The following is a 17,001-nucleotide window of genomic DNA, read 5'->3' as shown; positions in this document are numbered from 1 at the left end:
AAAAACAGGAAGTAAGCCTTTAAAATAACTGATCTTCTATTACTTTGGTATTGACATTTGAGGAAAAGTGTGTTTAAGTATAAGAAATTAAAAAGAAGTCTTTGTGTTTTTGAGTCTAGCGAAATATTACAAGGTTTCAATTAACCAGAACACTCAGAGCTATTTGAGTGTTGTTATTAATTGAAATTTTTCATCGCATCAAGATTGACCAAAAGGGGGAAAAAAACTTTTTTAGTGGCAGATATTTCTAAAATGTATTAATGCTTCTTTCTGTATTACTAAGTACAATAACACTATACCTAATTCTTTCTTTGAAGAATGGAGACATTACTGTCCTCAGGGCTATTACTCAGTGCATCTTTCCTTACAGAGTGGTACCCAAATGTAATTGTCAGAGATGAGCTGAATATATACTGACTGTGGGGCATAACTTGGAATCTTTAGTATCCTTCAAATGAGGTTGTTTGTTTATAAATTAATTTTTTCTTCTAAACATGACATTTTCTGGAAAACTTAATTGAGGGTACTGGTTAATTAGGTTTTTGTTTTACTATAATTGAACAGATTATAAGTGGCTAAAAGGAAATAGTGTGATATTGTTAATCTGTGGAGGAGGAAAGAGTAATGGTAAATTTTCAGACAAATTTTGATAGATTTAAACCATTTTGAGCTTTCTTCAATTTAGCGTTTAGAGGAATAGCTTAAGTGGAGAATCTAAGACCTTTTATACTTTCTGGGAACCTTTTAAAAGCTTAGTAAACTCTGGCATATGTTGATGTGGGAAAAACTAGGATCTTAAAGAAATTAATTTTTTTCTATACACGTAACATCTATCTAGAATTAGAATCAATTTCAATCTGTCTAATGAAATATCACTATCATGTTGTTGCTTTTATCTTTGAAACTGATAGATCATAATGTACTATTTAGTAGGTTGAAATAAGTTCAGGCCAGATCTCTTTTAAATGTTAATTTAATCTATTTTGATATATATCTCACATTCAGGAGGAAGAAAATGTAAGGGATAGCAGAGACTCCTTCTTTAGGAGATTGAGAAAAACTTCGTAGGCAATTTAAAATTAATATTATCAAATCACTCTTTTGCCTGTAGTGACTTGGGACATAGATTAAAGACATATTTCCAGTATAGGCAATATAGGCAATCTGCCTAAAGTAGGGGGTAGAAATGACTCAACACCTCCATGAACTCAATGGTCCACCAAATGGTCTGAAGGTTCTAGTCCTTCAGAATTTACAAACAAGATATGAATGTGGTGTCAATTTGTAATTCATCAGACAAACCAGTGAACTCATTAGTAGAAATATGTACTTTTAGAACTGCTAGAAATGTTTTAACACTCTTAAGGTGTTCTATTGTTGAATCCTTTCTTAGACTTTGAAAGTTGAAGGTCATCTTTTTTATTGTGATTATATAACTTTGGTTGAATAGATTTCCTAATATGGCCCTACCATATTAGGGCCCTACCATTGTCAACCCTAGAGCACATAACACAGTCTGTGAATTCATCAGCAATCTAATGGTATCTTGGAGTTTTGCAACTGCTACCTGAATGAGCCAGATCCAGATTTGCCTTGTTTTTCTATTGTTAGGGGAAGTCCATTAGCTTTTACGTTTCATTATAGTGTTGCCTTATCAAATTACTCTTTCAAAATAATAAATAGTTCTTTCAGATACTGTAGACACCCAAATACATATGGAAAATAATTTACTCAGCTAATGGGATTTTGCTGATTTTTAAAATTATTAGTGTATATTGAGTTCTCACTTCTACATGTTGTCGCTAAAATCTCAATTCAAGTTTGGGGACCAACACACAGCTCCTACTGGCACTGGCTGACCACTCCACGCAAAATCTTCGTCTGCATTTCTTTTAGGTAACACTCCCTGACAAGTAGGTCATAGTCCCTGATGGGATATCACCATAGTGGCCGATTTTGGCCACCTGGGTTCAAAATTTATAGTTTTCAATATCCACAAAGTCCTTTTGATCAGATTAGAAATCGCAAAAGGAATTAACTGAGAAGGCTTACAATAGACCTGTAACTGAATTGTCTTTGGATGTTTCTAAACAATTTATTGAGGTACGAAAGTAAGATTACTTTGTAATCATGAGTAGTTTTTTCATTATTGTATTAGTTTACTAGGGTGTCCATAACAAAGTGCCACAAGTTGGGTGGCTTAAACAACAGAAATTTATTTGCTCACAGTTCTGGAGACTAGAATTCTGAGATCAAGGTATCAGAAGGATTGGCTTCTTCTGAAACCTCTCTCCTTAGCGTATAGATGGCTGTCCTCGTGTCTTCACATAGTCTTCCTTCTATGTCCTAACTTCCTCTTCTTAGAAGAAATCATATTGAATTAGGGCCCACCCTAATACTTCATTTTAACTTAATTATCACCTTAATAAAGACCCTGTCTCCAAATACAGTCACATTCTGAGCTACTGGGTGTTAGGCCTTCAATATATGAATTTTGAGGGGGCACAATTCAGGCCATAAGAGTTACTAATCTCAACTCATTAGAAACTGGTTTCTCATTACCCCTAGTGGCTAGATTCAGCATCCTGGCCTTGCTTTGGAGCCTTGATTTCTCTGCCTTATAAGTCCTTTTTTTTTTTTTAACATCTTTATTGGAGTATAATTGCTTTACAATGGTGTGTTAGTTTCTGCTTTATAACAAAGTGAATCAGCTATACATATACATACATCCCCATATCTCCTCCCTCTTGCGTCTCCCTCCCACCCTCCCTATCCCACCCCTCTAGCTAGTCACAAAGCACCAAGCTGATCTCCCTGTGCTATGCGGCTGCTTCCCACTAGCTATCTGTTTTACATTTGGTAGCATATATATGTCCATGCCACTCTCTCACTTTGTCCCAGCTTACCCTTCCCCCTCCCCGTGTCCTCAAGTCCATTCTCTACGTCTGTGTCTTTATTCCTGTCCTGCCCCTAGGTTCTTCAGAACAATTTTTTTTTTTAGATTCCATATATATGTGTTAACATACGGTATTTGTTTTTCTCTTTCTGACTTGCTTCACTCTGTACGACAGACTCTAGGTCCATCCACCTCACTACAAATACCTCAATTTCATTTCTTTTTATGGCTGAGTAATATTCCATTGTATATATGTGCCACATCTTCTTTATCCATTCATCTGTCAATGGACACTTAGGTTGCTTCCATGTCCTGGCTATTGTAAATAGAGCTGCAATGAACATTGTGGTACATGACCCTTTTTGAATTCTGGTTTTCTCAGGGTATATGCCCAGTAGTGGGATTGCTAGGCCGTATGGTTTTGATTTAGGTCATCCCAAGCCTGGTCTCCTATCCATACTGTGACTATTCTCTGCCTCTGTTGCTGTTATTGAAATCTCTTTACTGCTTTCATACCTATTGCTCCTCTTACATTCCATATGGCTTCTAAACTCAAGTTTATTATGGTGGTTTCTGTAATAACCAAAAACTAGAAACAACCCAAATGTCTGTCAACAGTTTAATGGATAAATTGTGATATGTACTGAAATGATGATGAAATACTATACAGTGGATAGAATGTAATAACTATTGCTACTTACTCCATGGATGAATCTCACAAACATAATATTGTATCTTTTGCTACCTACTTCATAAGGACACTTAGCCCGCAGAGTCCATGAGTTCAGCAGTAACCATTCAGAGTCAATTAATATTTATTGAGTACCTACCATGTGCCAGGCATTGTGGAAGTGCTTTCATACATACTTAATTCTCATAAATTTATGAAGTAGAAATACAGCATTTCTATCCTGTTTTCAGAAGGTAAAATGAAGCCTTAGAGAGAATAATTTATAAAAGAGCTGGGACTTGAAACTCTGGTCTTCTGACTCCAGTCCTGGTATTTGTGCCAGCAGGCCACACCATGCAATCCTTCTTCCCCTTCCATTGACCATGGAGGCTACATTAGCTGTTAATTGCATGGCCACACAGTGACTGAGGCTCATCACTCCAGTGTCTCTCCATACTTTCCCTAACTCCTCTCCCCAGAGTGAGAAAGACTGTTCATCCTTTTAAGGAACCAGAAGGCATGAGGGAGGATCCAACTCACACACTGCCGATGACCCCCCCAGAGGACTATCAAGATAAGAAGAGATGCCAGAGTCTGATCCAGAATTTTAGAATAGAAATGCCCAGAGCCTCAGCTTCTCTCTTAGAACTGTTTCAGGGAAGTCAGGCAGATGGAGTGTACCTTAGCTGAGACCTTTTTGGCTAGTAGCTTATGAATTTAGCCTAGTTTCTGTAATTTAGTTTTCCTAAGTTATATCAACAAAACTGGAGCGTTTGGTGACTGGAGAACAAGCTGGTAAAAAACTTGCACCTGCCAGAAAATGAGGAAAGATACAAAGAAGGCTACTGAGTAGTCAGACTCCAAGGCCACTACTCTTATTCATAAATTAGTAATAGAGTTTGCCTGAAATATTCATAAAGGGGAATTCAAGTTCACTAGTTACTAGCCCTCCTCTAGAAGGAAAATGTACACAGTGTATGTATTTTTGAATTTGCTATCTCAAATTCAAAAATTTGGTAACAATATATTTACCACATGGTCTTTACATCTACGCGGGCCTCTCACTGTTGTGGTCTCTCCCGTTGCGGAGCACAGGCTCCGGACGCGCAGGCTCAGCGGCCACGGCTCATGGGCCTAGCCGCTCCGCGGCATGTGGGATCTTCCCGGACCGGGGCACAAACCCGTGACCCCTGCATCGGCAGGCGGACTCTCAACCACTGCGCCACCAGGGAAGCCCCACATCTATTTTTTAAAAGAGGTGGGATTCAATTTCTTTGCTCTAAGATAACAAGAGTCAATATTGAAAGGCCTCCAATTTGGTAGGGGGATGGAATTCTTTCTTCTGACTTGTTTTTTTACTTGGTAAATAGATTTTACTTACTAGGGGCAAGACGTTGGGGGATGCATCTAATCACCGATAAGAAAAAGAGTTTCACCGGTAATCAAATCAATTCAAGGGAACTGTTTCATTGTCTTAACCACATATTTATCTACAGGGATTCTTATTTGTTATATTTTCTTTGCAAAACTTTCCAATCAAGAATATGTGGAAAAGACGGGAGTGGTAAAGAAACCAATTTTTTGTACATGGTTCCTCCCAAGTTTCCACACCACTATCCTTCCACATTTTACTATCTTGTCTACTATGCCACCTTGGCTAATTTCAAGCACTTAGAAACCAGACCTCAATACCTCTTCTCCTAACCCCTCCCAGAAAGAGGCCATGTCTCACCTCTCCCTATGCACCAAACACCACTGATTCAGCAGAATTTCAGCAACTATTTATGCTGGTGATGAATGATTCTCATAACACCTTACTTTCTCTTAAGTGTTGGATATGTATCCATTTGTGCAAGTAAGATACAAGTAGTCTGGAGTATTTGTATTTGGGAGGATATTTTTTGAAAAGAAGAAAATAACAAGTAATCTTTAGGACTTTGTGTTTTCAGTCTTTTTCCTTTTGCTTAAAAATAACCCCCCTCCCCCAAATGCCTGTTTTGCAAATCATCTGAGGTATTTAACAAGGAATTGAAAATAACAAAAGTAACCCTCTAATTACCATTGCATTTTTTTGGTTACATATTTCACACAATCATCAAAGGCCTCTCAAACATAAATATATTTATATAAATAACAAATTTGGGATTTATCATACCAGAAAGGAAAACGTATCATACCAGAAATTAAACATTACTTCTGAATTATTGAATATGTATTATTTATGTCATCCTCAGCATAAGCCAAACAAGGTCAAAAGAAAACAATTTTTTTAAATCAGACCATTTTAGGTAACAAAAGTTGCTTCCAGGTACATAATAGAGAAACTCAGTATTAAGGTAAAATAGGTTCCAAGTAATTTAAAGCCACGATAATCAGAGTAAGCCTGATAGTAAAACTTCACTAATTGAGAACTGGTTATAGATAAGTGAACAGTGACTCATGTGACTTTGACCGTTTGTCAGGAAAGCTTGCTAAGCAAACAGAGTAAATATGCCTAGGGACAAGGTGGGAGTAAGATGGGGAATGTTTAACCTTCTCCAAAGAACAAATGGTAAATTGTGGACAAATGGATCTTGTTAATTAAAAAGAAGTCTTATCTGTCCTTCAGAGCCAATTTTAAGCGTCTTTACTTGGTAACATTTTATTAACTTTAATGAAATTTTATTTAGATTTTATTTTTATTTTGAAACAATTTCATTTCTTTAAATGTCTAAGACTTTTTATGTAATTCAAAATCACATTCTGTCAGAGTTGGCCATATTACGTGATTTCAGTACCTTCACGTGAAAAAGGTATTTAATAGTTACTTGTATTTACTGAGTGAACTTGAGTGTCTATCACTATACCAAATAACGCGAAGTAGTTCAAAAGAATCGAGCACAATCTTTGCTCGAACAAGGTAGTTTCATTGATGAGACAGTCACAGAACATTTTACAAAATAAAGGATTATAACAAGGTCCCTGGGAGGAGCTTAATCTCCATGCGCAACTCAGGAATTTTGGGTATGGGCAATCCTGTTCCTCAAGTGACCCACTGTGAAATTAGAGAAAATGACAAGGGATGCTTTGGGACCAGTTGGTGACTCTGGTCATTGAGGGCTGATTTTTTTAAAATAAAAGTAGAGATAGAAGTGGACTCCACTTCCTCAAAAGTGCTCCTGGATGGTCAAGAACACACCCTGAGACAGGAGAGACTAAAGTGCTTAGGCCTATTTTCTGAGGGAGAGACCACATTTTAAGAGTCACATCACTTTTACACACCAGTGTTTTCTGCTTCAGGCCTAAATGTTCCAGGTTTTCTGAGGGTGTTTTAAGAGCTACAAGATGAAAGCTACTGATTGGGCACCCATTATGATTGGTAAGTACTGTTAGGGGAGACTCCCTGAATGCAAACAAAAATAGTAAGAGCAGCATTGGTGGTAAGGGGGCCTGTTAGGGCAGGAACAGCTGCTGTGGAGGTGCTGAGGAGGTGATGGAAGCAGCTGCTGCCGAAATGGACTACCCAGACGTGAGAAAGCGAGCAGCCCCAAGGACACCACACTGACTATGGAGAAGACACAAACCCAGGGTCACCTTATGCACCAGCACAGTGGACACAGTTCAGAGGGCCCAAGATACTCTTAAGGACCCATAAAATTGTTTTAATTATATCTTTCTTAAAATCAGAACCCCCTAAATGACTATTAAAATAATGAATGTGTAATAATAAATTCAGTCTAGATTATATTTTTCTTGATACAGCTTATCATAAAATACAGTCTTCTACATTTTGTTTTAATGGAGGAAGGGGCCCATGAAGGCAAAAGTTTGAGGGCCTATAAGAGTCATAAAGACCCCCTACACCAATCATTCAGGCCAAGGACGGTGCGTGTGCATGCGGGGGGTGTGGAATCGCAGCAACTTTCACGTGTGGAGGTTTAGAATTAAAGAGATTGTTATCCACGACTCTCCCATCACCACATACACGTACACCACACACAACAAAAAGTGCCAAATAGCACATAAGACAAACCGAGGGCATAGGAGTTATATGGTAGAATGTAATTAGAATCAGTCCTCATTCACCTCAAAAGACTTCATTGCAAAGGTGATGGTTTGGAGAGTCATCTGGGAAAAACAATGCTGGAGGGGGGAAAAAAAAAAAGTAAGAGAGGAAGACATGGAGAATCAACAAATCAACTAGATGTCTTCCTTTTAAATGCCATGTGTCATTATTTTAACTAGAGGCATCAATTTCCTTACTGCAACTTGACTACCCTTATTAAGGAATCAGTAATCATATTATTTCCAGCTATAAACAGATCACTGAACCAATGGTGAATTCATATCATTTTTCAATTCCTCATATGAATTGCTAGTTAAGAAAAGAGAGCATTCCATCCATGCTTCCCAATTGTTTACATCTAGATCTGTGCTTCCTTCAGGATGTTTAGAACCAAGGATTGATTTAGATTTAGTTCTATTTGTACCACCTTTAAAATTTACAAAACATTCTGTTGGGGGCGGAGATGAGTTAAATGTTACCATGATAGAACCAGCATGGTTTGGAAGAAACCATGGTTGGAACCTTTCTACCTTGGAAGAAATCTATAGGAACACACAACTAGGAGAAGACATAATATGGTAGGCAAAGATCGCCACCATTCATGGAACATTGATCTGACATTTTCCCATGTTGAAAGAGAAGTTTGAAGAGAGCATGACACTTATCATGACATTTACCTTCCCCAGTAAAAGAAAGTTATCCTGGCTCTGCACATGAGAGATGAGAATAGCCATCAGAAATTAGCCTTTTTGTGGCCAGTTTCCCGCAGGTGCATGTTAAGTTCAGGGTCTGGAATTTATGAGGTATATAATTTTTCAGTATATGCAATACTGAATATCATTTCATTTCAAACAGTGTTGCTAAAATGATCTAAATGGCAGGTATTTGCTTACATGTATGTATGTATGAAGAAATATATTCAATACATTCACATTTGTAAACTTGATTGTAGTTTGTTTATCCTTAGAACAGTCATCCTAAAAAAACTGTTTAATATCCAATATTGTAAATATAAAATTTGGGGGGAAAATGCATGAAAATGTTAGGGTTGCTATTTTAACTTTCTTGTTTCTGTTTTTTCTCAATTTTTGGCAATAGCATATATTAATTTTACAATCAGAACAAAAGGAAGACTGTTATTTAAATTCATGTATTAGCTAATTTAGGGTTAGCAGAGATGTCTAGTATTGTAGTCTTTTACTCTTCCCCTAATTTATCTCCGTTTCTTCTGTTTAATATCTTTGATAAAGAGCCTCTGTATTATTGTCGATAGATTAAGAATAATAAAAATAATTTTTAAGTTACAAACTCCATAGTAGCAGTAATAGAATCTGCAACTAGAAAATTGCTTACAAATGGACTGTGTTACTCTGAAATTACTTATTTTATTTCATGTGTCCAAAATAGATCTCAGGGGCTTCCCTGGTGGTGCAGTGGTTGGGAATCCGCCTGCCAATGCAGGGGACGTAGGTTCGTGCCCCGGTCCGGGAAGATCCCACATGCCGCAGAGAAGCTAGGTCCGTGAGCCATGGCCGCTGAGCCTGCGCGTCCGGAGCCTGTGCTCTGCAGCGGGAGAGGGCACAACAGTGAGAGGCCCGCAAAAACAACAACAACAACAACCAAAAAAAAAAAAAAAAAACCAAAATGGATCTCAGGAAAATCCTAGTAAAGATGGCATTTCATGGCATTGAGTTAGCATTTAATAATAATTGGAGAGACGCTAAAGCTTATAAGCCTATTAAGATCTACAGAACAGAAAAAATTGTGTATATGTGAAATGTTAGGTTCATTTTCTAAGAAGATAGGAGAAACAAAAACATTTTGTTAGACATGTGCTCATGAGTGAAGTTATGGATGGCTGATTCTTTTTGACCATTGCAGACTAAAGAAAATATTTCTCCAAAATATCTGCTTAGATCCATACTGTGCAATTATACTGAGAAGTGGTTGCTGCCCCAAACTTGGGTGATACCATTGGAAACCCTCCATTTAGGGCAGTTGATGAGGGCAGAGTGGAAGAGCCCTCCCACCCCTAACAAAGCTGGATGGAGAGAGAACAGTGTGGTAGAGAAGGAAGCACACAGGCTGGGAGGTGGGTCTGGTTCCCGTCTGGGCTTAGCTTTGAGGCCTTTGTCAAATCACACCATCTCTGAGCCTCCAAGCCGAAAAATGTCTAGCAAAGACCGTAATACCTATGCCACAGGGCTCTCATTAGATCAATCAAGTAAAAACATGCAAAACACCCAGCAGAGTGCTCAGCACACAGTAACTTCTCTAAATAGGTTAGATCCTTCCCTGTGAGACAGGCCTAGAGCCCACACCTTCTCATCTGAGGATACCTCATAGCTTCACAGCCTGGTATCCAGCCTGAGAAGATCCTGTGACTTCCAATATTTTCTACTCTGTTTCTTATATTCTATATTTTAAAAAGAAGAAGAAGAAGAAGTGGGCCAAAATTGAGTTTTCTTAATAAATGTTAGTGTCACTTGCTACACTCTGTGTTTCATTCATTTATGCCTGGTGTTATAATAGAAATTAATTAAAAAGATTATTCACAAGAATTATTATTTGTTAGAAAAGCTACTATTTTATATATTTCATTTGTGAAGAAACAAAATGATAAAAGATTTTTTTTTTAAATCAAAGAATTGGGCTTCCCTGGTGGCGCAGTGGTTGAGAGTCCGCCTGCCGATGCAGGGGACATGGGTTCGTGCCCCGGTCCGGGAAGATCCCACATGCCACGGAGCGGCTAGGCCTGTGAGCCATGGCCCCTGAACCTGTGCGTCTGGAGCCTGTACTCCGCAATGGGGAAGGCCACAACAGTGACAGGTCTGCGTACCGCAAAATAAAAAATCAAAGAATTTTCTACAGCAAATCACAAAAAAAGAGAGATGTTTCCCTTTATGCTGATACTGTTTTCTAAACAGTCAAAAGCATCTCAAGAGATTCAATAAGGAAGTGGGAAAAGGTGATTTTTTTTTTTTTTTTTTTTTTTTTTGTGGTACGCGGGCCTCTCACTGTTGTGGCCTCTCCCGCTGCAGAGCACAGGCTCCGGACGTGCAGGCTCAGCGGCCATGGCTCACAGGCCCAGCCACTCTGCGGCATGTGGGATCTTCCCGGACTGGGGAGCGAACCCGTGTCCCCTGCATCGGCAGGCGGACTCTCAACCACTGCGCCACCAGGGAAGCCCGGAAAAGGTGATTTTGAAGTATTATTTGGAAAGAAATAGGCTGAAATAATTGCTAGAGGGTGTCATAATGCGATAATCAACTTGTAAAGTTTCACTATTCTCTTGTGGCTAGAATGACATATTTAGAAGCATACCGGTTTAATGTGATCTAAATCCATTTATATGCTTGAGTGTGTAGTCAGTGTATATTTCCTTTTTGCTGTCTTCATGATGTTTCAAATAATAGATTAATATTGACCTTATGGTGTAGTTCTATTTAGAAAATTGAGCTTGAACTATGGATAATTATGTGTATATATTTCTTACAATGTTTTAAGACACTGGATTAAAAAAAAAAACAAACCTGCACAGTGGAATTACTGTCAGTCCTGAAGAGCTGCTGATAAGCCAAGTTATATAGTTTCATGAATTGCCAACTCAGTTATCAGACAGGTTCTGAATTCTAGAAGCATTATCCCACAAGATAAATGGACAAGTCAGAAATGACACAGCTTGATTTTAAGGTACCAGGTGGAGGTGGCAATACAATCTGGGGGAAATCTTGGTTTGATATATGAGTGCATTCACGTGATTTGGCAGTGGTTTTAGACACCATGGAGATGTCACGTGGCCGACCTTCCTGCTCTGTTCTCGGACTATACCACACTTGTGAAACAGTGAGGCTCATGGGGTAATAACTCAAAAGCCAAAAGGCTGTAAAGCAAAAAAGTTGCTAGCAGGCACTAATCTGGGTGTCATGACTCTTTTCAGGTAGTAGGTGTAACCTTGAAGAAAAAGTGGCACTGTCTTCAAAAAAGTGACCTGACCCTGGCTTTGGTGGGTTTTTCTGCAAGAAATAAAAAGCACCGCATGTGTTTATTATACATCCTTTCTAGCTGACCACTGCTTTGTTCTAGAGTTCAGCATGAAAGGACTAATTTTTGTTTTCTTTTGTTTTTGTTTTAGTGAAATGGCATGTCCGTTGCTAATTCTAGCTATTATAGTTGCACATGTGAAAAATACCTATACGTAGTTTATAGATTGGTAGCATTTCAAATAAATGGTATACTGAAATATTGACCTGAAATTTTTTGAGATGCTTATCAATTGATTTTTTTTTCTTAGCCCAAGAAAAGAGTCTGAATCATTATTTTTTAAATTTTACCTTGTAACATTAGATATGTTTTAAAAAATATATTAGGAATTTAAATATAAGCATGCCACTTTGTTTATTGCTATATTAAACCTCTTGGAGCATGGAAAGAATTCTTCACAAATGATTTTGCTCTTTTGAAAAAAATAAGCTGCAAAAATATTTGTTAAACTATATATAGTCTGTCAATGAGGGTAGCTTATAAAGGTATACTGAGCTTACACTATGTAATGTTTTATCCAAATAATTTTTATATTTTGAAAAAATGTCAAATAGTTTAAGAGTGCCATAAATCTTTTCCCAGAATTCAGAACTGTATGTATCTCTATTTTAGGAAGATGACATTGCTTCATTAAAGGAAAAACCTGGATCATTATGCACCCCAATTTGTATGCAGTGAATCACTGTTGCCCTTTATTCTTCCAGAATTCAGTTAATCTAAGGATTGTGCCCATATAAACTTTTCAGAACACATAAGAAAATTACCACCGTTATATCTGATGAATAAAATCTCTAATAGTTGATTTTCTATCATAGAAATAACACATTATCATTCAATAATGCTAGTTTTTAAGTTACAAACCAAAGAAACAAACTTTCAGCATTGTAAAGAGATTCACACATTTTTAAATGTAGTAACTATACAGAAAGTTTTTCTTTGTTCCCATAAATAAAAGCTGCCACTCATTACATTTTAGAAAGGCAATGCCTGAAAAAATGGACAATGTTCTGCTTCTTAGAGTCAACCTACCTTTTAAATACTTAAAGCCCTGTGCAAACCAAAGATAATAATGTAATTCTATCCTCTTTAGTTGCATAGAGACTGTCAAGATTTATTAACCTCTGGAGTTAATTGTGACCATAGCTCTTAATTCCCTTTCAGACAACGGACCCTCATATGTCCATTTTTGTTTCTTTGCCTATATCTCTGTGTGCTACGTTTGTATTTTAAGTAGATTTACAACACAGATATTCACGTGTGCACTTAGTATAAGGTTGTTTTCTCCAGAGAGGCTCTGCCCAGAGACCAAAGAAAATGGAAGGTTTTGTTTTTGAAGTGTTTAAAGATTATTTAATTTTTACATAGTATGAGATGTTGCTAATTGGGTTGGGAAGGTGATATTTTGTTTTTTGTTTTTTTCCCTTATGCCCTATCTACTCTCAAAAACTTAATAATCTGGTAAACTAAAACCCCAGAAAACCAACATACCCCTTTACAGTCCATAGTTATGCTTGTATGAGGCCAAAAAATTGTAGATATCAGTATATCATTGCCTCTATTATTAATCATCCTTTATTTACACCTGGATTTATGAGATTCTCCAATTAAAAGACATTTCTAAAATTCTATTAAATTTGTTTGATCTCAAGAACATTGAGAGTTGCAAATTTTTTTCATACTACCTCCCCCAAATAAACAAGCTGGGTGAATTCCTGTGATGTTAGGCTGCCGAAGAATTTTTAGAGGTTTTATGACATGTTTACTTTTTATGATGCCCAATCCACTCAAAAATGACAGACTCCAGAGGTCACCGAGCAGAAGTCCTCTGTGGGAGTGAGACCCTGATCCTAATCCCTAATCCAGACTCCTCACTGCCATTCAAAACACTTAGGGATTATATAGGAATAAGTTTTAAATGAACATAACAGACAATCTATAGTGTTTTTAAATCAGTACTATAAAAATTGTCATGTCATGTAAATTGCCTTAAAATATATTATACATATAAAATACTATGTTAAAATTAAATGTAATATGTCAGCTGTAAAGGTGAAAAAGTAGCTAACTAAAAAGTTCACAAATAATCTTTTTTCAGATTTTGTGTGTTTTCTCCTCAGCCAAAAGCCTCAAGATTCACTTGCAGCAGACTACCTCTTCATTTATGTTGGATTGCTCTTTAAACATTAGAATATCTTGTGATAAACAATAAGTTAAAGATTTCTCCTGACACAAGTCATTGTTGATTTCACTGTTATAGGGAAAAGGCTCTAGGGCGGCAGATAAGGCTGTTGCCATGGTGATGAAGGAGATACCGAGGGAGGAGTCTGCTGAAGAAAAGCCCCTCCTTACTATGACATCACAGGTGGGCAGACCCTTAGGGTTCCTGTAGGAAGCTGACATATGTTAATATATCAGATATTGTGATTCTTAACTAGAAAAAAAAAACCATTAACTCGATCCAATTTTTTTAAAAACACAGTTTCAATGAAACAATTATACAATATAAAATGAAAACCAAAATTGCTAAAAAAAAAAAGGAAAATTCCATCATTTAGTTACTTATTCGTGGATATTAATTTTCATTACTAAACTTTAGTTAAAAAAAGAAAAAGAAAATATATGTGCAAGTAAAACATGTCGCTTCTTTATAAAGGAGTCTTGTTAACAACTTTGGGAAAGAAATAACAATTAAGCTAACGGTACATTTGAACAACAACCAAAAAAAAAAATCAAATTCCTATGAATAAATACAACTTATATTGCATACATATGTCAGTTTACCAGTAGAATATCTAAAATTTCTTAAATGTTAAATATATTTATGTTGTGACTATGCATACTACGTATGTCTATACATATTTATGTGGATAACTAATTTACAGGAATGAGCCAGAAGTCCCTGAGTCTCCATGCAGAAAATGGCATTGGTGGCCCCTCTTCTACTTAGTGACCTTGACAACAAAAATATCGTCTCTATTAAAAGCACATGAGGGGCATTTTCAGTATTTATTATAATAAGTATAGAAAAAGATTTGCATTTGTATGCAAAGACACACTGAGAATGAATCCTGTATGTCCTCAGGGACTTTTGAAACACCCTGTAAAATCCACATACATATGTATGTATAATATACTCATCACCACTCTGTGGAACTATCAGTTTTAAATTCTTAAATGCAAAATTACTTACTTGCATTTATCTTATAACTTAGATTAGATTGTTATCTTAAACATTTCTTTTTTTTCTCCATAATGCAATAGTAAATACAGTGATTCAGTTCCAATTATATGAACATGTCTAGATTTAGAAAAATGTCCATTTAAATTCCTCATGAAAGGCATTTATATCAAAAGCTAAATTATGGCAACTTATTTTTAGAATATCATCAGATCACATCCCCAGCTGCTGCCAACATGTGTGGTTTCATTTCGTTCTAAACACTATGTTGTAAGCAATGAAAATTATAATAACATATAACATCAAAATTGAATAATTAAAAAGTTATAAAGATTCCCAGGACTTTGGGATAATCTTATGTTGTGAGGTTTTTGTTTTTGTTTTAATCCAAAAGAGGAGATGTTTCTTCCCAATGACACATAGTCATAGTTGGAAAGAAATTTGCTTAATATTTACCAAGGGCTCCATTGTTTACTTAGTTTACATAGTAAAACATACACAGTTTTACATTGATCTCCTGCCTTTGTAGAATCCATATCCAAAATATACAGTCCTCAGTTCCTCAGGAGAATGTTATGGGAGGTGAGAGCCACTTGGAGTTCTCGGCTAATGGTAGAGCCATATTCATCAGTAGATAAGACCTATCCAAATTTGCAATTGGCATAGTTGTGCTGCAGCATATTATTTCAGGACATCACGATTTAGGACGGGCTCTAGTGCCCAGAATTCTTTTTCTTCAAAACCATGCATTGCTATGTGCTTTCCAGTAATTCTTTGCAAATGTCCAAAATTACCACTATAACCTAAACTTTAATTTAAATTTAATGCAAAATAAGAATTTTGATTTTTTTAATTAGAAAAGAAACTGTACTTATTACCATTTTCTCATATTCAGAACATTTGTGTGTACCAAGTTCCTTCTTTAATCCCTGTCTAATGTTGCATTAGCCGTCTTTGAGGTAATAGTTACAATTTTACTGCATGAAGGTGATACAGTGCTTTCTTTGATGCATCATATTCTTGTTGCATAGTGACTAGTTTATGAATCAGCAAGTGGAGAGTTCTGATTCATAAAATGCAATGCACCTATTGTATTGATAATCTTATGGAATTAATCCTGTGACAGCTGTGATACAATTATTTCTCAGTCAAATGTGGTTTTATTAGTTGATATACTTTTTCCACTACACACAAGTGGCTTCTTCCCTGCTATGCACCAGTGGCATGCACAAGCCAAAAAGCAGCAGAATGATCTGAAAAAGTGAGTACTTCTCATGGCAACCACAGCATCCAATCTGTGTACCATACCACATTCTTACTCGTTATCTTGTGTGAATGTATTAGTGTCTTGAAACATGTCTGTCCCATGTCTCCTGTAAAGCCCCTGTGACATAGTGCTACATACTGCAGGACACATTGACTCATCTTCATCACTGGTGTGTCGATGCCAGCTGCTCATTCACAGATTCCAGAAATGTCTGAAGCTAATTGCTGCTCTCTCAATAATGTCTTCAGGACAATCATAATTGATAAAATACAGAATAAGTCCTTGAAACACTGAGTCCCTAATTTGTTTAGTAACTGTTCATTCCACAGATTCGTAAGTGTAGAATAGTTTATATTGAAGCATTTTTGTATTATGTGATCATTAGGATCATTTTTAGAGAGATTTAGCCAAGCATACTCCAGTCAAGTCATTTATAGTACCTTGAACAAATTGAACAAAACAGAAGAGTTGGCCAGGTGACCTGAACTCAAAAATTGTCGGACCCCTGAGAATTGCTCTTTTTGTTTCATTTAATTATTAATTCTTTGCTAAACAATGTGTTAAGCTCTTCATAGTAGTTCAAGTTCATGCTGTCCTAGACTAACACTTTAAGTCAAACTTTAAGTCAAACAGTATGGAAACAAATGTGCATTGATGAGAGGTTTGAAGGGAAAAAATATGTGAACCATCAAGTCTTGGAGGAAATAAGAGTTTTTCTAGACCTGTGCTGTTCACTACAGTAGCCGCTAGCCACACATGGCTATTGAGTGCTTTGTGGATATCCCGAATTGAGATATGCTGTAAGTATAAAATACACACAAGTTCTGAAGATTTAGTCCAAAGGAAAATAATGTAAACTATCACATTAATAACTTTTATATTGATTACATGTTGAAATGAT

General features: G+C 36.6%; 1 protein-coding gene across 3 annotated transcripts in view; it reads left to right on the top strand.

The window, feature by feature from the left end:
• Positions 1–17,001, top strand: part of PEX5L (peroxisomal biogenesis factor 5 like) — a 185,147-nt gene that overhangs the window by 64,099 nt on the left and 104,047 nt on the right. Inside the window, exon 1 of one of the 3 annotated variants that reach the window (XM_032630788.1) lies at positions 13,917–14,017. The exons of the other annotated variants lie outside the window; for them this stretch is intronic. Within the exon in view, the coding sequence (XP_032486679.1) occupies positions 13,949–14,017 (69 nt within the window). The 5' untranslated portion in view covers positions 13,917–13,948. Of the gene's footprint in view, positions 1–13,916; positions 14,018–17,001 lie in introns of those variants that run through there. 3 annotated transcript variants of the gene reach the window in all.

Source organism: Phocoena sinus, chromosome 4, assembly GCF_008692025.1.
Source record: "Phocoena sinus isolate mPhoSin1 chromosome 4, mPhoSin1.pri, whole genome shotgun sequence".
NCBI classification, from domain to species: Eukaryota; Metazoa; Chordata; class Mammalia; order Artiodactyla; family Phocoenidae; genus Phocoena; species Phocoena sinus.
The sequence above is the reverse complement of the archived record's forward strand: the minus strand, read 5'-3'. Positions and strand labels throughout refer to the sequence as shown.